We start from the raw sequence: 25,665 nt of genomic DNA, 5'->3' as shown, positions 1-25,665 counted from the left end.
AATCGAGAAAATAGGGGTCTGGGAGATGTTTGTATGCTAAAAGTTCTGTGAGGACCATACTATTCATATTGGAGATAAGCCCAAGTCTAAATGAAGATGCAGATTTTCAACACCTTCAAAATCAGTGTTGTTTTGATTTGTTGAGTTTGATTTATTTTCTCATCCCCTACTCTAGCTAGGCGCATAGCCTCTGCTGATTGTTTATGTAACAACTGCTCTTTTAGTTAAACATTTTACTTTCAATTGCAAGTGAAAGAATTTGACAGTGTTGGCTCAGTAAAATTTAAAAAGCCCAGTGTATTAAATATTAACCATATTTACCTTCAGTTCACCTACTATATCTTGATATGATGTTGCTAAAAGAAAACTGTAGTTATTAATTTTAAATTGCTAAATAAATATTTTCTCAAAAATGTATGTTTGTTTATAAATATACATACACACAAAAGTCAATAGACCTATAGAAATTATATTTCAAAACAGTTTTAAAAATCCGATCACTTTTCACTAAATCTCTTCTGCAGCTGTCTCTTGAGTATGATATTTTGCCAATACTTCATTAGATGGGGACACCTGTTCCAAAAAAAAAATGAGACCGAAAATGCACCTCACCATTGGAACAAATGGAAGAGTTGACACTTTCAAAATCATTGCAACATGAATTAAGAAAAAATAGAACTTTGGTCAATTTAACTATTGGTTAACTCATGGTTATGACCACATGTAATTGAAGGACAATTAAAATGAATAAATGTAAGGAAAATATAGAATTTAACTTCCAGAAACTTTTGAGACATCTAATTTGCAGCTGATAACAATACTGAGATGCATTTCCTGTGCTCTAACTTGCAACACCAGATTATCTGGATAGTTGCTTATTGTTTGCTTGTTCATTAATGTTTATATTATATTTAAGATGCCAGTAAATGTCTCTTACTGATGTATTATTTTGTATTATGTAGTGAGGGATAATGACACGGCTGCCTCTGACACAATTTTGCTTGCCTGTTTTCTTTTAAACAAGGATCACTGTTCAAACAACAGACTTAAGCAGTAGTAAGATTGCTCTTATTCTTTCTTTTCTTATACAAAGGTTTAAAATATTTTGACTGGCTGGCACCAGCAGCTATAAATGAGAAAAATACCTCTGCGGTTTTACTACTATTCGGTTGTGCTAAATGTGCCCACCCATTGATATATATAAACACAATGGGGTGTGTGGACTAGGAATCTCTGGAAATTTGAGACTGAAAGGCAGCACTGTAATGCAATTAGAGACATTCTGACATGAGCAAGTATCTGTTAGCAAACAATAAGAACAGAAGAGTTATAGGCTATAAACAAGAAACCTGGTTCTTGTCAATCAGTGTTAATACATTTCCAAAGATGTTTGATTATTGAGCAGTGCTTCCTATACTAAAGCACTAAAGCCTTCCGAGCATACGGAACATATATTTTTTTTAAAAATTTTCAGGATTTCTAAACAGGATTCCTAAAGGAGAGGAACAGATTTTATCGATACTGATTTTTGTCTTTTGAAAAACTAAAGTTATTAGTTTTAAAACTGAAAAAGAAGTTTAACTTTAAGAGCAAGTTGGAGTATGTTGCGATCAGCCATTTTTTCCTATAATGTGAGAGCCTGGAAAGACTGTTTAGGGATTCTCTTTTGGGAGCATGAATAAAAAGTAAATTAAGAGCAAAGCTAATACCGTATAGCATGTCAAAGAATTTCATTATGATGAGGAATTGAATGGACAGCTGCATATGCAAATACTAGTTAACCCCTTTGTATGTATGAAAGACTAGAAATGGGTCTTTATCAGACCCTTGGATCTGAACCCATGTGAATGTCACACATTTTATGATCCACTTCCTGTTCCAAACTGCCTAGCAGGGCCTCATCACTACACTAAGCCCCAGCCTCTTAACGGTGGCTCTAGAATCCTGCTAACTTTGGAAAAGTTCTGACCTGGATTCGATCCAAACTTTGTGATTCCAGTCTCCCTTGATCAAAATCAGATGGGATTATCTATCAAATATTGTAGGCACCAGCGTTTGAGGAAAATATTTTGTAAAATCTGAGCAAAATACAGCCATAGCTTTTTTAAAGATGTCAAGAAATCCCTCTGTTTCCCCAGCCAAAGTACAGGTTAACTAGACTGAATATAAAAATCCTATTATGCTATATATCTTTTTATACCTTCTCTGTTGCATATATGGATATAAAAGAATTAAAACAGTCCAGTCTAACAATGTTATAGTGATGGAGTGGGTTTAAAAACAAAACAAAACACATTTCTGATAGAACCTGAAACAGATTTGAAACACCATGGTGCAAGAAGAAGTGCCCTAATCTTGCTTAAATTCCTTATTTACGGAAGGTCAGATTAACCTGGTTGCTGATGCAGTGAGCTGTGTTTGGTGAATCTCAGAAATCTTGGCTTAGATGAGAATTTCAATGGTTGGATATTTCTTTGGAAATCTGTCATGAGGACTGCAACTCTTATGAAAACAGGATATCTCAAAAGAGTATCAATACATCCTGTTTCTGAGCCTGACCACTACGTGGTGCATTTTGGGAAGTGCTGACTCTTTTATGATCACCACAGTTCAATATTAATTCTATCTGCTCAGAGGCAACATGATCAGGATAGGATATGAGAGTGGGAGTCAGGAAACCTGATTTCCCTTATCACTCTGTCTCAGACTTTGTGACACGTTGGCCAAGTCACAACCTGTCTGCCTTTCAACTTTTCCATATCTGAATAATTGTAATTAATTTCTCCTATGTACTTTGAGAGCAGTAGATGAGCACCTCTATAGAAGTACTATTATTTATAGCAAAGTCTCATGTGTTTACTGTAGCTTACAGAAACTTGTTACCAGGTGGTAAGAACCAGTTCAGCTAAAGAGACCAGTGCTATGAAAAATGGTCACTAATTGACCCATGGTTGGCTAATGAGAAGCTTGAAGGTCATGGGTGTCACATGAGAATGAATAGCCTCGCTGCTTAATGGGAAACCCCCACACAATGTATGTAGCAGATGTTGTATTCCGGCCTCTTTGTCTGTTTTAGCAGAGATGGTGACATATGAATAGGAAAAGTTTTCTCTCAAATTCTGGCTCTGGCAGCCAAAGTTAATATTGTTTTCCCTCACTAAGATTAATTAAACAACCTGTCCACAAAGATCAGATTTATTTGACCATTATTGAGTTACACAAGCTCCTATGAAATAGGAGGCTAAACCAGACCAAAAATGATTTTGTAAATAGAGCCCATTCCAGTTCTATTGTATAAACAGAACTAGAAGCATAGATTCACACGCTTGCATGCTGTGGTTGACCTTCTACAACTCTGCACCAAATAAGGGCTCAGAATAAAGATTGTTCTACTTTTCAGGTATTCAATGAGATCAGCAAGTGGGTGGATGAGATTTTTCCAAGTGCTGCCCAATAGCAAGTCTTCCTTGAAACCACTAGTTGTATGCCTGCTCTTTTTCCACACTTGGCAGAAATATGTTATGGAGTCTTACTTCCATCACTTGCCAGTCCAGGAGACTGCAAGAACTTTCTTAAGATTTATTGCAATGCACTGTTATAGGAGCATTCTGAGAATCTGAGAGGCACGTTATGTGCAACAGCATAATATATGAGCAGAGATAGCTTTGGATTTTGTTTGTTTGTTTGTTTTATTTTTTGCTTCCTCAGTTTGTATAGAACTGCAGACCCTAACATGCAGGTTTCCACAAGGCAGATGTCTAACTGCTCAGGTTGTTTGTACAAATTCCTGGGGCACACACAAACTTGGATAATGTAAAATTACAGGCCATTTTTGCAAATTTGACACTATATTTTAAAAAAGCCTTACAAAAGTGCCCTAATCATTAATAAAACACATATTAACAAAAGCCATTTACTGAGCTCTCTGGCCTAAGAGTATATGCTCTACATGGCTATGCAGGAGTCAGAAGTTCTCATCACAGTCCTAATCTCTTGCTCTTCAGGGTGGAAACGTGTGGGAGTACTGTGGCAGAAGCGTATCCATCTCTTGGGGCTGGGAGAGGAGTATCTTGCATCACTCAATCATAACGTTTCAACTGATTAAAGAACAGGCTGGGTGACATCCCATAAAGACTTCACGTGGAAGAAAAAGTGTAATGACATCACCCACAAAATAAGGGTTTTAATAATGAAGTATGTATCCCTGGTCTTTGTGCATCACTAAAATAGAGTGTGCATGTCTGTTTTCATGCCCGCATAACTTGGGGCTTGCATTTTTGAGGCACTTCCATTTGGAGGTTCCATTGATAGGGCAGAGAAGTTTAGTAAAATTAATGGCCAAAATTCTTCTTTCAGTAATGAGGATAACTGAGAGCCTCCATTCTCTGCCATACTGCACTCTGTGAAGTTCTACAGATAATGCTAAATTAAAATTATTTTTGACGCCTTATCAGCTACTCATTCTAGTGTCTGAGAAAATGCTTCTATCCTTTCTCTTTCTTGTATGGCAGTCATGCAGAGCTCTCCAAGCAATACCACAGCCCACACAAGTGATATGTTTGTTCTCATGCATTGTCCAAATGTACCTGTGTTCAAGGTTGTGTCCCCAGCCAAATGAGAATTAATAGTTTTCTAAAGCAATGCATGTAGCTCACTTGTGACATTTATTCAGGTTTCATGAGACAGTTTGCAAAAGAATAAAAAATGACATTGCACAGTTCTTTTACCTGGAAACATGCTTCCATCTTTTTTGTTATGATCCTAAATCTGCAACCTAATTTGCATGGACAGACCCCAATTAAATCAATAGGGCTCCATTTGGGCACAAAATACAATTGTAGGTTGTGATTCCATTGTTAGAGCTGAACTTTACATTTAAAGCAAAGGTTAAATCTCTTATGACTGAATGATATAGGGTATCATCTCCAAATTTATAGCACTTTCAGTACAGAAATAAATTCCCAAAAAATTTAAAATAAATCTTTTGCAACAGGGCAGAACTAAGGCTACTTGCAGGGCTGGTCAAACATTTTTAGCAATTTTGATTGAAAATAGAGTGACAATTTTAATGAAAAATGTATCCCGTTTTTCAGCAAGCTCCCATTATTTCTCTTATAAACATACATTTTTATATATTAACATGTTTGGATTTTAAATCTAATCTTGACTCTTAATTTCCTGGATATACAATACTTGTATTCTGGTTAATTACTACAGTCTATCATTTAAAGTTAGAGATATGTATTTTCAACCTTAACTCCAGTTTGATATAGGGCTTCAGGTTTTTTTGGTAGGAGAATTTGTAGAGAATTTGGGACTGGTAAAAATACCTGATTGAGAACTCTCTGGAGATGGTGGTAGTTTCCTGTCTATCCACACAAGAGGCAAAGCACAGTGCAAGCATCACCATTTTGACCACCAGTAGGTCTCAACCCTGAAATAGAGAAACCCACTTCTAGATGTGAGAGAGTAGCTTAGGTTCCATGCCAATTCAGTGCTTAGTTTCTCTGCTGAGGGAGACAGGAAGGATGTCAATTAAAACCAAATGCTGTGAGTGAACACAACTGCAACCGCCAACTCATGTTACCTTCTGTTGGCTACTTAACAACTTAGATAACTTTCTCGTCCTACTGATCTGACTGTAACAGAGTTGGAGAGTTACCCCTATCAACTATGTTTTGTATCCCATTCCAAATACCCTGAACTACCAAAGCTGTGCCAAAGGGAGTTAAGTGCCCAGCTCTTATACAAATTGAGTAGTAGTGATGTGCCTGACTCCTTTAGGTGCCTTTGAAAATTCCAGCCCAAGTCCTATATACCTTTTTGTTCTTATAAAAGGTTGCAGAGTGTATGGCACTGAACTCATCAATAAGCATGCTAAACGCAATGCTGGGTCCATTCATTTAAACAAAAAGTTAATCTGAACATTCGTGGATTTTTGCTTCATTTGTTGGCTGATAGCCCTGGATAGGCATCCTACAAGACTTGTGAATACACATTTAAATACATTTGTACATGATAGCACAATTAAGCTTGACAGAATGTTTAAAATGGGTTACACCTGATGATAGCTTATAGATTCAAGTTACAGGGCACCTGGAGATTGTTTGATTAGTTCATATTAAAAGATCATGAAAAATGTGCCAAATTCGCATGAAAATTCAAGTCTATAACAACACTCCTTCGTCTCTGCATAACGAATCCTTATTTAGACTGTATGCAGCTTTATTCATGTACATCAGTAATGCTCTTATTTCAATACCATGTGCCGTAGACCCTGTGGGGATTCACATCCGGATGTCGTTGGTGGGTAGAACTTGCAAAAGCTGTAAAACTCTCATTGACTTCAGTGAGAGCAGAGTTAAAGTGCTTTTGAAATTCTCCCACAGTATATCTGCAATGACTGCCTAGAGCTGCATCACCATGTCATGTTCTCATATAGGACAACAGGATTTCAGTAAAAATTTTGGATCTGTAATGATTTAAGGTAGCAACCCCTATCTTTAGGGTGCTCAACACTTTCCATTGTAAAAGATACTTGTGACCTTGTCTTTGAGAAAGTGTCACAGCCTATTGTTTGGAGACTTCTACCAGTGTGATGCATATGCAAAACTTCCAGCAGCCCCAGTTTTTGCAGGACTGTCCTGCTTTGACCCACAAACCCCCTTGTCCTGTGCTGATTGAAGGGGTTCCTCTCCTATGGGGCTGGCTGGGTTTAGCTCCCCATTCCAGGCATTGCAACCCAGCTCCAGCGATGGGGTCAAAGTGCTGCTTAGATCTGGGGAGGGGGCCAAATTTGAGTGAGTGGCATTGTGACCTCCTGCGCCATGTCACAATGTCATGCAACTCACTTCAATTTTGCTTGGCTGGCCCCCCCCTTGGGGTTAAGAAGAAGAAACTCTTTGTCTAGAATTAACACATGTTCTCTAAAAAAAAATCCAAGTAGTGTTTACAGAAATATTCCAGAGATGTGCTTTTTTTCCCCTCACCCATTTTAAATCTGTGAACAATGAAATAGTACAGTGCAACTGAGGTATAATGTGACATACACAATACAGCTGAGCAAATAATTAAGACTAATTGATTCAGTTAAGATTTTCTCTTTATTTACATTTTAGAAACTCTCATCACTAATAAATCATTAGCAAAATACGAGTATTATACTAAGGAAAAATAAAAATATATATAATTTTGTCAGATAATTCAATTAACAGTAACAATTCAGGAAAAAGACCTGAGCATCATTAACTGCCTATGCCAGAAGGACAGGAGAACCTGGATGTGGTTTAATTAGGCCGCAACTTTATTAACAACTGTCTGGGAGTGTACTGTGAAGGTAAAAGTGTACAGTGCATGATCATTTCAGTATATACCTGGGGGTCTTCTGTCAACCTTCCCCCTTTGCCATCCTGGTCCCCAGCCTACCCACTACTTGGACCTTACTATCCCCCCTTCAAATGAGGGTTAAGGTGAGCTATAAAGGAGAGGGGTTGACTCCCTGCCATGCCAGTCATAGGAGCTCAGATCTGCCACTCCCCATTTCCACTCCTTTAACAAATACCTTCCTCAAATCCTCTACCAATGCATTTATCTGATTACTGTATCCCTTCACTATGGACAGTTCAATGAAGACATCTGCTCAATGTGCAGCAGCAATCAAAAAAGCAAGCAAACTGTTAAGGTGCATGAGGAGTGTCATGGACAATAATATCAAAAATATGTCATTATGCAAGTTAATAATACACTCTCCCTGGAATACTGTGTTCAGTTCCAGTCACTCGGTCTCACAAAGGACATAGCAGAAATATCTGGGGTTCTGAGATAGGTGGCAAATGACTGGAGGTATGAAAAACTCTCATGTGAAGACATTGAAAAGATTGGGACTGTTTAGAGAGGAGACGAATAAGAGGAGACATGATAAGAAACTTTTGTCAAGAACAAATCATGTCCAAATAATCTGATAGCTTTCTTTGACAAAGTAACAAGCCTTGTAGATAGAGGAGAAGCAATAGTTGTGGTATATCTTTACGTTAGCAAGGCTTTTGATACTGTTTTGCATGACCTTCTCATAAACAAACTAGGGAAATACAACCTAGATGGAACTACTGTAAGGTGGGTGCATAACTGGTTGGAAAACCATTCCCAAAGAGTAGTTATCGGTGGTTCACAGTCAAGCTGACAGGTCATATTGAGTGGAATCCTACAGGGATCAGTTCTGGGTCCAGTTCTGTTCAATATCCCTCGACCCGTGCCGCTTCCAGCAGCTCCTTGTCCTGGAGCAGCGAACCGCGGCCACTGGGAGCCGCGATCGGCCAAACCTGTGGACTTGGCAGGTAAACAAACCAGCCTGGCCCGCCAGGGGCTTTCCCTGCACAAGCAGTGAAACAAGTCTGGGAACAACTAATTTAGATAATGGCAAAGAGTATACTTTTATAAAGTTTGCAGATGATACTAAGCTGGGAAGGTTTGCAAGTGCTCTGGAACTGGGAGCTGTGGGCGGCCGTGCCTACGGACGGTCAGTATAAACAAACTGTCTCGTGGCTCGCCAGCGGATTACCCTGATGGGCTGCAGGTTGCCTACCAGTGATGTAGACAAACAGCTGTCAGAAATGGTGTAGATAATATTTAGTCGTGCCATAAGTCCAGGAGACTGGATTAGATGACCTTTTGAGTCCTATGATTCTGTGATAAAAGTAATATGTACAGAAGGTAGATTGGGAACTTCTGTTCTCCCTGCCTGATAAAGATGAATTCTGGAAGTAAAAGATAAATCCTCATGCTTCAGGGCATACATCAACCTCTATTATAAACAGAGCTTAGTATCTCTAATTAATAGAGGTACAGCTGAACAAAATTTTTCTTCCGAAACTTTTTTCCACTGAAAAATGCATATTTGGATTGATCAAAACATTTTGTGAATTGTTTCAGTCAAAAAAATCAAAATGTCATTTTAACAGTCTGGAAACAAAACATTTAATTTTTTTATTCAAAATTATTTTTGTTTGGAAATGTACTTAGTTTAAGTTTAAAAAAAATGTTTTTAGTTAGACTGGAAACAAATTTTTTTAAAAAAATTTTGGTTCAATGAAACATTTTTTTATTTTTATTTTGGGTCAATCCAAAACAATGAGAGTTTTTTCAATTTTTTGTAACAGCTAGTGAATCAAAAGATCAGTTATTTACGCAACTCTAATTTGGAGGAAACTTTACCTGGGGGCAAGTTATATCATAACTGCCTATTGCAGCGGTTCTTGAGCACAATTTTGAAGCAGCCAGCACTGGCCATAGTCAGAGAGAGGCTATGGGGCTAGATGGACCACTTGTCTGATCCAGTATGGCAGTTTTGGGTGAGTCAGCTTCACCACAGAGAGATGGATTGTCTATAACAATAACACCATTTAAGGTCTCTAAGTTTATCATTTTGTATTCAAACTCTGTTATAAGTTAATCAATAGTTTCTAAGAGTAAATTTTTCAAAAGTTCCCAGGCTAAGTTCCCTCTAAGCTGTATGGCCGTGCAGCTGCCTATTAAGCTCCGCGCAGGCACTCAGGGCTGTAGCAGGGAGAGATGCCTCTCCCCAAGCTCCAGATCTGCTGCAGTGCCCCTCCCCTGGCCCCGACCCAGTCAGTCCCGGACCTGCTGCAGCTGGGGGCAGAAGCGGCACCAGGGTTTTTGGCGCACTAGGCGCACGGCTGGCTCTAGCCATTTCACCGCCCCAAGCACGGCGGCACACTGCGGGGGACGCTCTGCCGCTCGCCGGTCCCACGGCTCCGTGGGAGGTCCACAGGAGCAGCCTGCTGCCCTCCCAAATCCTGGCGTCCTAAGTGACCACCTAGGTTGCTGAAATGGAAGCGCCGGCCCTGGCTGGGGGACAGGCACCCCTCCCCTGGCCCCAAACCAGCCTGGCCTGGGCCTGCTGGCCAGGGGACAAGTGCCTCTGACCCAGTCTGACCTGGGCCTGTCGCAGCCAGGGGAGAGGCTCCCCCCTCCCCCCAGCCCAGGTGCTGCTGTGTAGGGAGAGAGCTGGATGGGGGAGTCCTCTTTCCCCACTGGAGCCCCAGGGAGCCCAGCTGTACCCTAAATCCCTCATCCCCAGCTCCACCCCAGAGCCCACACCCCGAGCCAGAACACTCACTCTCTGCACCGCAACCCTCTGCCCCAGCCCCGAGCCCCCTCCCACACTCCGAATGCCTCGGTCCCACCCTGCCACATGAATAACAACATTCATTCCACACATGGGTGTGAAAAATTAGAGGGAACACCGCTCCCAAGTTGCTTAGGAGCTTAAATTTCATTGATTTGAGGGATTTAAGCACTTTTAAAAATTCTACACTTTACAGTCATGCAAATTTGATTGTAGAATGGTAATTCAGAAACCTTAAATGGTATTGTGGTTACAGATGATGCTTCTTTTTGTGGTAAAGATGTCTCACATAGGACCTGCCATAGTGGATCAAACCAGTGGACCATTTAGTTCAGTAGCTTAAGCCCCATTTTCAAAAAAGGCAGTTCAGAAACTAAACTCACTGTAAGCCAATTTGATGTAACTTTCTAAGTTACTTAGGTGCTTTTGAAAATGTGATTTACGCTCCCAAATCACTTACAGTAAAAATTTCTGAAACTCCTAACTCTTCATCAAATCAGTATGCAAGTAGATAGGGAATTTTTAATTTAATTTTTTAATAGGTGCATCTGTTCGTAATTTAATAAGACATGCAAGTAAACAATCCAAGCAACCACTAAATCTTGTTTCTCTCACCAAGAGAAGTTGGTCCAATAAAAGATATTACCTCACCTTCTCTTCAGTGCACTTTTTAAGGCACTCTAGATAGCAGAAAATACTAATTCTAAAAATCTTTAGTTGAAATTTTTTAACCAGATGCCTTGCTATCACTTCAACCAAGAACTTCCACACCAGCAGGTTTAAAAAATAAATTTTTTTTTAAGACTTCAAACATTTAGTAAACAACTAAAGACAACTGCTATTTTCCTTCTGTATGCTATAAGAATATGTTTATTGCATGATCTTCAGTTCTCCCTTAATCCCTCCAACCCCTGTGAATAAAGCATTGGATTACCAAGTAATATCCTTCAACATGAGGAATTATGCACTTAGCCTCAGGTTCCATTTAAACCACTGCTCTAGGAGAGATATTACTGATGTCATTGTTCATGTTTTCAAAAGCACAAACTGCCACTGACACATACAGAGCCCTTTCCTTCTTAGCATCACGGAGAGCTGGAGTGGCACAAATTTCATGTTTCTTCCCTTCTTTTGTTCTGTTTGTTCATTTGCTTTTTGTGCATCTTGGAGGTGATTGGCGGGTGTGGGAGGCGTGTTCTGGTGGCTAAGATACAGGACTGAAAGTCAGAGATCTGGGATCTGTTCCAGGCTCTGCCACTGATTGTCTAGCGGGGAAATCACTTAACTTCTCTCTTAGTTTCTGTAAAATGGGGATATTTTACTGCCCCAGGGGTATTGCGAGAGGTATTTTTAGTTAGGGTTAGTTTGTTCTCAGTCCTTCTGTATGTTTGTGTGCAGTAGGTAGGCCCTTACTGTTTACAAAGTTCTACATTCTTGCTAAATGTTATTAAAACAGTGTCAGCCCTACCTCTGAACTGATTTGCTTTTGCCATCAGAAGTCATAGTCAACAATATTTTTTGTACACATCTTTTTTTTTTAAATAGCTATACAACAGCATATTGAAATCATGTTGAATGCAAGAGATCTTTATGCTTGTATAATTGACTCTGAAGCCATTTTCATTGATCATATTATGGTTCACTTGAAGAATACTTAATATGCAGTTTATTGACCCTTACGTCCATAAGAGACTTGCATTGAGTGTGTGAAGGCCTACTCTAGTTAGCTTTTCGGTGTCCTGTCATCCAGTAGGTGTTAACTACATTATTTACAAAACTGACACCAGGAATCATATGTCCCCCTGGGAGCCATTGGATCTGCCACGATCTATTTAAGGATGCTTTTGTCCAAGGAAAATTGATGTGATAAATCATTATGTCTCTATCATAGTTCTATTTGTTTGGTATGGTATTTTTAAAGAGGTAAAAAAGAGAGGAAATATTAAATTCAAATTGAGCTTCTAGTGTAGAACAGAATCAGTCCCACCAAAATCTTACATATTGTTAGACAGAAAACTGGAATATAAATCCATGTTCCACCTTCTCTTCCCATGCCCCAAACAATTGTGTGTTATTTACCTAGGAGACTGTTTCAGATTAGAGCCTTTCAGGCCTACTGGGTAATTATGTAATTAGGCAGGGATTTAAAAAAAAACATTTTAAGTACCCAGTAGATTGGAGAGGGTTCTTCACACATCTTCTGGTCTACTGGATAATTACATAATTAGATGGGGTTTAAGTTACTTTGATTTGTACATGCGAGACTGGAAAGACTCCTTTCTGTGTAGTCTCATTACATTATTTTAAAAGCCCTAAAATCTTTTGAAAAAATTCAGGAGAGCAAATGTATTAGTTTTTCTCCATCAGCAACACCCCAAAGTCCCAACAACAGTTAGATTATAAATAGTAAGTCAGTTGCTTGACACTTGAAAAATAAGACTTTTTTCTTTAAAATGAGTAACTGATTTTATGTTATTTATGATATTATGAAAAAATGTGTTGAGCTGATTTAAAAAAAATTGACACTTCTCAGTCAGATTCTGAGAGGCTGGAGCACTTCCATCAGCCCAGAGAACTGAGAGACTTGTAGGGCTCACTGAAACTCCAGTGAATAATGTTGGCCTCCTGATATTAGCAAAAGGTGTGGTTTGAACCCTCTTCCTAGTGTTGCTATGTCCGTACTTGTGTGGAGCATTGATGGTGGGCCAGATTCTCCTCTCTACACTATTTTTTTTGCTGATGTATTACTATTGACTTAAATAGTTATTCCACTAGTGTAAAAGAGAAGAGATTCAAGCTGATGGAATTTTGGTTGAAGGGCAAACCCCTGCTTTTATGAACACTCTTGGGATTTTTACTATTCACATAAAACAGACAAGAACTTCAGCTTTCAGGCATCTTATTCAACAAAGCATTTAAGCATGTTGTGAAGTTCCATTTAAGTCAATAGGAGCTTTAGCATGTGCTTAAGTGCATTTCTGAATTGGGATTGACTTGGTCTCATCCATCTGACCTCCACACAGTAAAAACTATGCAAGAAACTCAGTTCATCTTCCTTCAAAAGGTTGAATAACTTAGCTGATGCTGAAACTTTAACCTGTGGTCCCAGGGAATCTAGAAACAGATTCAGATCTGATGCATAGCCTTCTAAGCTCTTTGCTCCAGAGAAGGATCAGACAAAGATTTGCAAAAGTGAATCTTATCATATCTTCCAAACCAAGCACTCTAGGCATTCATTTTTTAGTTAAAATAATAGGGAAAGTTCCACATCCTTAGTAAAGGTTCAGATCCTCCTGTACTGTCGCTGAAGTCAATGGAAGTTCAGCCTTTTACCTGCATGGAAGAAGGAGTGGGGCTGAAATGTAATTATTGGGAAGAACTTAAATTTCCTCTTTAATGTAGTGGTTGGATTTTCCAAGGCTTTGTCATAGAGAAAAAAAACTCAGCCTAATGACTTGGTAATTTAGATTTTTGTTTGCACTTCCCAGAACAAAACAGGCTCATTGCCGATGATAGTTTTGTGTGGAGAGGAATTCCAGTTCACCTTAATGATCATTGTTTCAAGTCTTCGGTTGTAGAAATGGGATGCGAAGGTTTTATCACAATGGAAAGAAAACCTAGAACTAGGGAAGAATTTCTCATCCCTTTTAAACAGATAATATGGCAGGGAAAGAGGGAGAACTATTGAAACCACAAATAACTGTCTTATTTTTTTATTACTGTTGACCTGTTCAGGAGACTCTGAGGCTGCAGTCTGGTATTTCATGTTAAACATAGCAAAGAAATGTGTTAGCGATGGCAACATAAATCAATACTAAGAGCTTGGTCCAAAGGGAGGGAACTTTACATAGTGAAAGAAAAATTGAGGAACTGTGTTTTTCCACTAATAATATATCAGTGCAGTGTCTAACCCAAGCTTCTGCACATGTTCACTCTCTCAATAGCTATACTTATTCTTGCTATATAGTTGTTTTGCTTGCTATAACACATTTAATAGAAATGGCCATTAGTTTCTGGCCCTTATAAGACCTAAATATGCACTAAACCACTTAAATTCACTATCAGTGCCCAAGTAGTCATCAGTGGATCCAGCCCCAAATATTGGCTGTGACCATATTCTCTTGCAAACCTCATCTTGTGCCCTCCCCAAGTATGAAAGGAAAGAAATGAGCATTGTAGCATAGCTCACTATATCCCTGCTCTTTCTCATTTGGTTTGTCTTCAGTCAGCATGACTTAATACTGTAGAAATTCTAGGTTTTAGAATTATAGAAATCAATTCTAGAAGGGAATTTTATTCCAAAAATTAAAAACCCTTGTCACTCCATAGTCTTACTAGCAGTGTTGACAAAGACACTGATTTGAATTTATTTAGCCTAAGGTGAAGAATATAAAATCCTTTTATTCATGCTTACTCTCTTATTTCAGGTTTCATGCTCCTTTATCATGGCTGTAGTGATTACCTACCTTCACTGCTGTCCACCTGTTGGTTAACTCCCCTGCATCTCCGTTTGAGCAGAGTGGAGTTGCCATAATTGTAGCTACCCTAATGCAAATTTTAGAGAACAACATAGCTAAGACTTTTTTGCTTTGGTAAACAAACATCAAATTGTTCTCAGCCCTTTATCACAATGTGCCTTTGCCTTCAAACCCAGCTCACATAAATCTCTTCTTGTTCATCTAAGGACTTTTATGTCAGTCCAAGACTGATTAACTTAAGTGATAAGATGTTAAATATAATAATGTTTTAGAACTACCTACAAATAACTGGCGAATGGAATTTGATGAGATGTAGATATATTTGATTTAAATAACATTGCAGCCTTCAAAGAGAGAGAGATTATAAAATTCAAAAAAACTGCTAATGTACTCAGGTTAAGACTTCAAATTTGCAATAGCAGAGAATTCAGTGTTATAATTTTCATGGCAACCTTAAGCTTATTTGCATTGAATGGGCCAGGTTGAGAGGTACAAGTGAATGGAGTTACTGCAGATTTACTTCAAAGAGCTGAAAGGAGATATCACCCTGTGTTTAGCAGACAGTCACATTGCCATTTAAAATGAAATGACAACAACCAAAAGGAAAATAACCATTGACTTAGAAGAAAAACTGGTGTGAGTGGGGGAAAAACATGCTTTAAACCTTGCGTAAATATTAAGTCTATTTTTACTTTTTTATCTCTACAGGTTTTTCATCTGCCGCATCTGAGATTCATTATGGTACCTTGCAGTGAGCAATGACCTCCTTTGGAGAATTTAGGTGCCAGAAAGACAGAGACACAGTGGCCTTGTTTCCCTCTTACTTGACAAAGTGAAATGGTACTCTTAAGGTGATACGTGTTTACTACACTTGGAAACCCAAACGGTTGGCTGGACGATTTTTCCCTGACCACCCCAGTGTTCGGATGGATGGTTGACGGTGACATCATGTAGTAGTCCCTGAAGTGTTGTCATAACTGAGTTGCAATGGTTTTATACACTTCCCCATTTCCCAACAGCTTTCTATCAATTCTGCATTCCTTTTCCTGGGGCCTGATTTTCCCATGCTATTGGTTTGCAGACAGGCTTGTTGCCTCCTTTGTTCCTACCACCTATGAGAAACGTCAAAGGGCAGATGATCCATGCTACTTTCAAGCACTCTGCATTATTATTACCACTCCTATCTACTTGGCACTGCTGTTGGCATCTCTTCCTTTTGCCCTGATTGGCTTCTTGTTATGGTCAGCTCTCCAGTCAGCTAGAAGGCCATATATCTACTCCAGGTTAAGAGACAAGAGCCAGGCCACTGGCGCTACACTACTTACTGAATGGAAAGCTGCAGGCAATGGGAAAAGCTTCTGCTTTGGTAGTGCCAATGTTTGTCTGCTACCAGACTCTCTGGCAAGATTTAACAATGTGTTCAGCACACAGGCACGGGCTAGAGAAATTGGGCGGAGAATCAGAAATGGGGCAAGCAGACCACAGATAAAAATATATATAGATTCTCCCACTAACACATCCATCAGTGCAGCCAGTTTCAGCAGCTTGGCCTCTCCTCAAGTTGGAGATAGCACTAATCGTGCTGTCAGTGTAGGCATCAAAAGGACATCATCTATGGAGTACAAGGGAGACAATTCTGGCTCAAATAACAGTGAGGATAGCAGAGATGCTAAAGCTGGAGGGGAACTAAATGAGGGAGAGGACAACAACACATGTATCGTGTGCATAAGTGGGGAGGATAATGGCCACATTTCAGACACAGAAGCGGATGCCATTAGTGGCCAGGCTAATATCAGTAGCCCAACAGAACACTCCTTGGAAGGTGAAAGAGAGAGCCCAAAGGGTCAAATACCCAACCATAAACAAAAAGAAGGAGATTCTGGGAGTTTAGACAGCTACACTGCCTCGCGAGAGTCCCTGGTTAAGGTTCGCATTGGAGATGGCACAGTGGACCAAAGTAACATCAACAACAAGCTCCTTTACAAAGCCTCGGTCATGAAGAAGACCTCTGTGAGGAAAAAGAAGCATATGGATGAAATCTTTGACCATGAGATCTCTGCGTTCTTCCCTGCCAACTTGGACTTCCTGTGCTTGCAGGAAGTGTTTGACAAAAGAGCAGCAGAGAAGTTGAAACAGCAGCTCCATCACTATTTTGAATACATTCTATATGATGTTGGGGTCTATGGCTGCCATGGCTGCTGCAGCTTTAAGTTTGTTAACAGTGGCCTGCTTTTTGCCAGCCGCTACCCAGTTATGGATGCTGCCTATCACTGTTACCCCAATGGAAAAGGAACAGACTCCTTGGCTTCCAAGGGGGCCTTGTTTCTCAAGGTAAGGCCCTTTCTTTTTGAAATCCATAACTGTCTCTAGTTCATGCTTGGTTATAAATCAACTGTACTGCTGGTAAATAAACTCTGTTAGAGATGGGTCAGAGAAGCAGTGTTCAGAGCTGGATTACATTTAGGCTAGAATTTGTGGCTTAGGGAATGTACTAAAGTAATAGACATGCATGAAATGTTGAAGATTTGGGGCTAGGGTTTGATTTCAGATTTAAGGGTGTCAAAGTATCAAGCTGTTCTCTTGGGATTTTGCTCTAATTTTGAAGAAATCTTTTATTAAAACACATATGCTTTAAATAAGCCCCGAGAGAGACATTAACAGATGAGGGACAATGACGCTAACAAATTCACTCATGCTGTGTGTGTACAGAGGAAATTGGAGATGTTTGAGGGACAGGCAGCCTCAGAACAAAACAAAAACTAAAATTATTTCAAGAGATATGTGAACTGTTTTTTAGCATGTAATGATGATGCCTCTCTCATTGTGTGAGGTGACAATTGCTAAAGTAGTAAGCAAAACCAAAGGAAAATGTTTGGCACTGAAAATTATGACAGTAGTTCACGCAGAGTGAAAGAATTAGTGGAGGACAGTGGTGAGTACCAAGTGCAGAACAAGTGGGCCAAAAAGTCTGGGGAGCCTGTGTCACGTAGTGATCGTTCAAGAAGGTTGTCTTGTAAAATTCACCAGGCTTTGAAGAGCAGGTCTGAGATGCTTCTCTTTGATAGGACAGTTTTCTACACTCGGAGTGCAGCTGCTCGTTCTATTTTCCACTTCAGAAGTTTGGGAGCATTGTTTTTTTCCACTTTCTTAGGACAATTAATTTAAATAAGATGATGATTGTGAGAATATACGATTTGAAGTAAAGAGTTGTGCTTTGTCAAGGTCAGAGGAGGCAGATACTAGACATCTCCATGAAATGAACTGGTTTTGCAAGACTCGCAACACATAGTGTTGAATTCTTATGAGATTGGTTGTATATCTCACTAAAAACTAGACCCGTTCTCATTTTGAATTTGACCAAGAACCAAAACTGTAGGGCTAGGCTCAGATCCAGGGTTTCTAATCTAAACATATCTAAAAATCCCCAGGAGTATTAGATTTCAGGTTCTGGCCTTTGACGTAGTGTGCTGGGTTTTCCCAGGTTGCAGCCTGGACTGCGGGACTGCTGAGTCCTCTGTCCCACCAACCAGGGCTCCCTCTTAAACTGTGATGCTATTGGCAAGCTACAAGCCTCTGGCAGGTACTGCACTTACGCAGACATCCACAGGCAGGGACACACCCAATTGAGTTGCACAAATCCTTCTCCTAACCACTCATGAACCAACAATAGAAGCCTTCAGCCAATTCCCCCCAACTCCCCAGCCTTGCACCCCAGAACTGTACTACTTTGCCCTGGACAGAAGCCTGACTAGTGTAAGTTCATTACCCAGTCTGACCCTTCCTCGATGTGGAGAGGACACACACTAGCCTTTGTAAACTGAGTTGAGATTTCCCATGCACTTCAACAAAACACACTGTTTTAGGTAAAATATAAAACAAATGTATAAACTACAAACAGAGAGATTTTAAGTGATTATAAGTAGTACATATAGAGATCAAGGTTGATTACCTAAGAAATAAAAGTAAATTTGCTATCTGAGTTCTGTAAACTAAACAGGATTTGAATGGAGCAGTGTCTCACTCTGATAGTATAAACAGGTCACAGATCTTCGGTACTCAGGCTGGAACTCTCCTCCAGCCCAGGACCACCCTCCCCAGTTCCAAGTCTTTGTCCTCCAGACATGTTTCCAGGTGTTGAGTTGTGGGGAGAGTGAGGCCAAGTCATAATGTCACTTTCCCTCTTGATAGTTTCTTCCAGCTTGCTGGAAAGATCTATGCTTGTAACATGGAGATCCACCCCCACTGGTCAAGCTGCCTCCATAGTCTATATGATCTCTCTGAGAAGTCTTCAGAGATGGTTGTTGGGAGTCTGGATTCCCTTTAATAGACCATGAGCACATCTGGCTACTCCACTGTAGTACCTGAAAGGCTGGTTCCCAGTTGGGTGTTCCCAACGTCAAACATATTTCAGTAACACACACAGTGCAAAACTTCATGACTTCACATACAATGATAGAACATACAATCCAACAGGATATTAAAGTTCAACAGATCAAGAATTTTAAAATGATACCTCACAAGGCATATTTTGTACAAAACATATTATGTGATGGTGGTGAATATGGGGGTTCTAGGGTGCTGCTTTGAGGAACAGAGTGCCACACATACCTCCAGTTTAAGAATTATTTCTCCAATGATTTAAGTCCAAGGTTTCGTTTATAAATAAAATGTTTCATTTATAAATAAAATGCTCAAAGCAGATACATTTTTCTTGCAAAAATGCACCTTAGATTTTTCAAAATCCATTGTTGCAGTAGTCATTAAGAATAAGAGACTGAAAGTACAGTTTAATAAGGTTCAATGCAAGTGATGAATGTGCCTGTAATTTTGTCTATAAGGTCTACAGGTGGATGGATAGCTGATAGAATGTTTTGGTAAACCCGAATAACAATCAGATCAGAACCTTTAAATATGGGAATTAGAAGATAAGCAAACATACACATACATATTGTGACAAAGTTCCTCCTCTACGTTGGTGGGTCCTGCGCTTCTTGGCAGATTTGCTCACCTCAGTGATCTTCCCCATAGTCTGGGTCAACTCCTCCTGTGTCTGATCAGGAGTTGGGAGGAACCCGGGCCCGCCCTCTACTCCGGGTTCCAGCCCAGGGCCCTGTGGATTGCAGCTGTCTATAGTACCTCCTGTAACAGCTGCATGACAGCTACAACTCCCTGGGCTACTTCCCCATGGCCTCCTCCAAACACCTTCTTTATCCTCACCACAGGACCTTCCTCCTGGTGTCTGACAACGCTTGTCCTCCTCAATCCTCCAGCAGTACACGCTCTCACTCTCAGCTTCTTGCTCCCAGCTCCTCACACACACTCCTTCTCCTCTGGCTCCTCCCTGCCTGACTGGGGTGAGCTCCTTTTTAAACCCAGGTGCCCTGATTAGCCTGCCCTGATTGGCTGCAGGTGTTCTAATTAAAGTAGCTATCTCCACTGCCTTCTGGAAAGGTCTTAATTGGCTCCAGGTGCCTTGATTAACCTGGAGCAACTGCCATTTGGTTACCATGGTCCTAGGGATTTATTTAGCCTGGGGCTAACATACCTGTTTCTCAGTACTTTACTGTAGCCATCTGGCCTTGCCCCATCACAATATATAATCTGTAATCATTTACCATTCCTTATATGTATTCCAGAACCAAAATCCTAGGTCTGTACACCATGAGCTAATGAGGTTCACATTTTGGATCTGAATTTTGTAGCCTAGGGTCTTTTTTATTGATAAACATAGCTAGAGTTTGTTCTCTAATCATTCAGAACTGCATACATAAAATGAGCATAAACTCTCTACAATATGGAAACTACTCAGGTCACAATGATTCCACTTCAATTTGTGCATATATGAAGGATTAAGAGATTAAAAGCAATCTGCTTTCAGCTGCCCATTGCTGCGTCATTGATTTGTTACCCTGCTAGGGAGTCAGCAGTATTTCCATTCCCCCTTGCAGAAAATTAAGCCTCTTTTCCAGATACCATTGGGATGATAGACTTAATTATTGATTCAAGTTCTTAAAGTCACAGTTTAGCAGAGGATGAGGGACCAATTTACTATAAAGACTCCTGAAGGGCCAAAGTCACTTAAACTGGTACAGGTCTCAGACTCAGCCTGAAAACAATATTTTTCTCACGCCTGTGTGATTCTGACATGTTGTTGTATTTTATTCCCCCACATGTTCTTATTCTGAATTACGTGTACTCTGTGCTATGAAATGCTTTTCAGTTTGCATTGTACATTAAGTGGTCATAGGTCATTTTCTTTCATGAGAAGATGCAGGATGATCTGTCATTTAGTGTTGATACACAACTTATTTGTTTAGTAAAAGAAGTTTTTAACACTTTGCAAACAGCACAGTTTATGTATTACTGAAACAATAACCTACAGCAAATGAGGGGCTTGGATATTATGGGCCTGAGCCAAAGACCACTGAAGTTAGCAGGAATCTCCAATGATTTCAGTGGGCTTTAGATAAGGGTTTATATGGGGATGTCTGCATCTGTACAGATCATAGAGTCCTGCAGACATCTCTGCAGCTTGGAAGTCTATTTCCTTCAGGAAGCAAATACCATTCAGTGGAACACACCCTGGAGGATAATTGGTCTTGTAAAGCTCTAGAGCTCTTATCACAAAGTGACATAATTCATTTTGTTGTGTTTGGAACAATAGTGATGAGATTTTATAGGACAGACAACTGTGTATTTAATAAAAGCTTACCTGGACTACACGTGAGCAGAGGCCAATCTCAGTAATTTTCAGTAGAACTCTGTTCCTAAAAGTCATCCAACTGCCAGTACATTAAATCAAGGGAGCACTAAGTTAATCATCACATCATCAGCATAAAATCTATCTGATTATAAGATATTGTTTTTTTTGCCACACCTGAAAGATGTCTTTTCAAATTAACTATTTCACAGAAAATATGGTGACCCTGCTTAAGAGTTAATACAGGAGAGCAGCATCTGAGCTCCCTTGACCATGGGGGGAGCCATGTGGCCATGAGATAATCAGCTGCCTATTTCCTTCAAGCTGGAACATTGTGCAATGTGTAAGGGTTATAACATGGAAAATGTCCCTGACAAAACGCAAGGTGTCTGGTAGTCCTATTCTCCACTCATTTTACATGCTTCATCATCTGGCTCTTCTTAGTCTCATCTCATTCTTCAATCTCGGCCTCCAAATGCTCCCTGGAACCCCTCTTAAATTTGCTGTTCCCCACATGCTCATTTTTCAAATATATTCCCAAGCAATCCTCATCTATCTTCTCACAAAGGACATTCTTTGGAGCCTGTTTTGATTATCCATAAACATTTGGGAGCCAGTGATTGGAACTGGATGTCACTAGTTTCCAGATTAAGATTTTCATTTACTGGTAGTTATTCCCACATTGTTTTGGACCATATCCAACCTAATCTGATTTAAATTAAGGGTTTATCTCAGCATGAGTTCATGTAGTCTTGCTGAGGAAGAGCCTAGCTGCTCCCCATTCTAACGTCAGGGATGGAGTTAAAATTACTCTTTATGCAGGCTGGCATATTGCAGGATTGTGTGATTATATTCTGGCTGCCTCATGTGGAAAGGAGAACATTCTGCCATTTTAGGAAGAGGAAAGCTCTCTCTTTCAAAAACAGAGTAGTACTTCAGAATCTTCCCCTTACCTCTCCTGTACTACAGATTCAACTCTCCAGGTAAAAGAGGAATGCCCTCCGTACTGTGGGGAAGAGGGCGGAGAATCGGGGTGAGTGTCATGAGGTCACCTATTTAATCACATACCGTTTCCAGCCATCATGATGACAAACCCTTAAACTTGCAGAATCTCAGGAAAAAAAACTAGCTTCCAAAATCAGAAGAATGTGCACAGGGGAAAGGAGGCTATGGGTGTGTATCTTATTTTAATGGTACCATCTGTCCTCTGCTATAGAGCAAATGCTAGATTAAAGCTAGATTAAATTCAAATTAAATTCAAAACTATTTGAAATTTGAGGGTTGAAATTTTGCATTACAAAATGAGACTATTTCACCAAAAAGTTCCCTACATTTCACACACTTGCATATTTGAAATGATCCCTTTTTTCCAGTGAAGAGGGAGCTCTGGTATAAATTAGGATTACCTTGCCCCCGATTGTGAAGTTCTGGATTTTGAGAGATTTGTGTAGACAAACAATATAGTTTTATCTGGGGCTATAGATACCTGAAGTATCATTAATAATATCTGTAAAACACTCAAACTCTTACCTAGTGCTTTTCATCCATAGATCTCAAAGCACTTTACAAAGAAAGGTCTGTATCCTTATCTCTATTTTGCAGAAGAAGAAATTGAGGCACAAAAAGCTGAGGTGACATATTCAAGGTAACATAGTAGGTCAGTGGCAGAGCCAGGACTAGAGAGAGAGAAATGGAATCCAAAGCCTTTTAACATTGGTTCAAACCTAGCCTTGATCAGTGGTGTCTGACTTGATGCCAGCTGACCGCTTTTCATGGGCCTATGTAAAGGGGATTTTATATGTCTGTGTAAAGGTGGATTTTATAGTCCATCACAGAAGCCATCATCCTCCTTGGCACTTTGGCTGACAATTTCATGAGCTAGACCATGGATTTGGCATGGAAGCTTGAACTAATTTCTCCTCTGTAGACGGTGATACCTCCAGGTCAAGATTAAGGCATATTAATAGGCTTGGCAGAACTCAATTTTTATTATTTTTCAAATTTTGACAATTGATACTGATTTTTTTATTTTTTCCCCCTGATTCTTAATTACAGTCAAACCCCGCTATAACATGCCCCGCTATAACACAAAATCACATCTAACGCGATCATAGGTTGGCTCCCCTTTAAGGCAGTACCAGTGGTCCCCAACACCATGGCAGGGGAGAGAAGCCGCAGCCCCCCGCCTGCCAGGGAAAGAGAACTCCAGGGCTGCGGGCGCTGGTGCTCTCTGTCCCCGGCAGCTGCAGGGCCGCGGCTTCTCTCCAGCTTCAAAAGGAGCCGCAGCTCCCTGTCTGCCAGGGACAGAGAACTCCGAGGCTGTGGACGCCGGTGCTCTCTGTCCCCGACAGGTGCAGGCTCATGGCTTCTCTCCAGCTTCTCCGGGGCTGCAGGCGCCACTGCTCTCTGTCCTCGGCAGGGTGGGGGGCCACGGCTCCTTTTGAAGCCAGAGAGAAGCCGCGGCCCTGCACCTGCCGGGGACACAGAGCACCAGCGCCCGCAGCCTCGGGGTTCTCTGTCATGGCAGGCAGGGGGCCATGGCTCCTCTCCCCTGCTGGGCACTAGGCAGCGCACATCAATGCACCGCTTTGGGGACCACTGACAAACTGACTGGTTTGAAACCCCGCTATACCACGACCCTGCATTTAGCGCGATGGAAGTTTTTGGACCCCAAACGTCATGTTATAGCGGGGTTTCACTGTATTTTTAAAGTTGTGGGAAATTGAGGGGGTAGAATTGGGATTAGGGCTAGTCAGCAGTGATAGCAGGACTACAGGGGGTTGCCAGCACTCATAGCAGGGCTGCAGGGAGCTCCCTGTGAGGCAGCAGGGCCGAAGACACCAGGACAGAATGTGCAGAGGAAACTGTAGTCCTGGGCCAGCACAGCAGAGACCCTGGGTTGCAAGGAGGAGAACAAGCTCTGGGCTGCATGGGAGGCCACCTCACTTCTGAACAGTTCCTGACCAGGGTGGGCTCCAGCACTCTTGGCTGGGAGTAAATGAGCAGGGCCGTGACAGCAGAGCGGCAAATGTCTCCCTGTGCTGCTTAGGATGATCGGATGTTCCAATTTTATAGGGACAGTCCTGATATTTGGGGCTTTTTATAGGCTCCTATTACCCCTCCAGCCTCTGTCCTGATTTTTCACACTTGCTGTCTGGTCACTCTAGTGCTGCTGCAGGACTGATGACACTTGATCCCAGCAGGTGCAAGGTGTAGGGAAGGCTGCAGTCCTGGTGGGGCAGAATAGAGACCACTGACCAGGATTGCGAGGAGTAAGAGGAAGATGAGCCTCCGATCACTGAGGAGACCTCCTCACTTGAACGGCTCTGTCACCGGGTAGGAGCCATTCAGCAGTGGGATGGCCTCCCACACAGCTGGGGTTTGGTCTTCTCATGGCCTTGGCTCAGGGTCTCTGCTCTGCCCTGCCAAGACTGCAGCCTTCCACACATCCTGTGCCTATAGGAATCCAGTGTCACTGGCCTTGTGGCTGTGCAAGGAGCCATCTGCAGCTCCATTGTCACAATGCTGGTCCTTCCCTCCCTCCCATAACTGCAGGACTGCAGAGCGTTCTCTGTGCTGCTGCAAAGTCGGTGACATCTGATCACTGCAGGCGCAAGGGGTTGCATCGAGTCACCGACTGTTACTGTTGGAATTTTTTTTCGATTTCAATGTGTGAGCTGAAATCGATGTTTACTGATGACGAAATCGATGTTTAGCAAGGCAGTGAGGGGCTGTTGCTCCTTGTATTCTCCCTGTTCTATGGATATATGGAGAACTTAAGTCTTCAGAACTGTCAACCCAGCACCTTGTAACCTTGAACCTCCAGCAGTGTTCTCCATCTCAAACATGAGGATCCCTTTGGTACATAATAAGAGAGATCTCGGAGAAAAAATTTCTGCTCACATCTAAGAGACAATTTAATGTGTAATGCATTAAATCAATTGGTCTCTGCTGCCACTGAAGACTAATGAGAAAAAGTTACCAAACACGCTGGAAAACCAATCTATTTTCATACTCTGACAACATGGGCCTTGCAAGACTCTGCCTTGGATTTGGTGACATTGTGTTCTAGCACAGAGTTCCCCATTTGTTTAACTCCCTCAGGACACAACCTTGGACTCTGTTTTGCAGATTTTACATTTCCTGTCATAGCCTTTAATGCTGTTTCACTCCAAAAAGGAATGAGATATCTTTGCAAAGTATGACTGGCACACTTACTCTTCTGTGCTCAGGATGCTGTCTGATAAGCCAAATTGCCTCCTGATTGGATGAAAGTGAATACAAGCAGAACCTTGTGCACGTACATGGTAGTCATGAACTTTGCTTTAACATGAGTATATTCA

The 25,665-nt window shown here is 41.0% G+C and overlaps 1 protein-coding gene across 1 annotated transcript in view; it reads left to right on the top strand.

Annotated features, from left to right (window-relative positions):
* SMPD3 (sphingomyelin phosphodiesterase 3) overlaps positions 1-25,665 on the top strand; it is a 243,617-nt gene that overhangs the window by 163,953 nt on the left and 53,999 nt on the right. Inside the window, exon 3 of the mRNA XM_032767736.2 lies at positions 15,331-16,953. Coding sequence (XP_032623627.1) covers positions 15,610-16,953 — 1,344 coding nt within the window. The 5' untranslated portion in view covers positions 15,331-15,609. The remainder of the gene's footprint in view (positions 1-15,330; positions 16,954-25,665) is intronic.

The sequence above is a fragment of the Chelonoidis abingdonii genome, chromosome 19 (assembly GCF_003597395.2).
Source record: "Chelonoidis abingdonii isolate Lonesome George chromosome 19, CheloAbing_2.0, whole genome shotgun sequence".
NCBI classification, from domain to species: Eukaryota; Metazoa; Chordata; order Testudines; family Testudinidae; genus Chelonoidis; species Chelonoidis abingdonii.
This window is presented reverse-complemented; position numbering and strand designations above follow the sequence as displayed.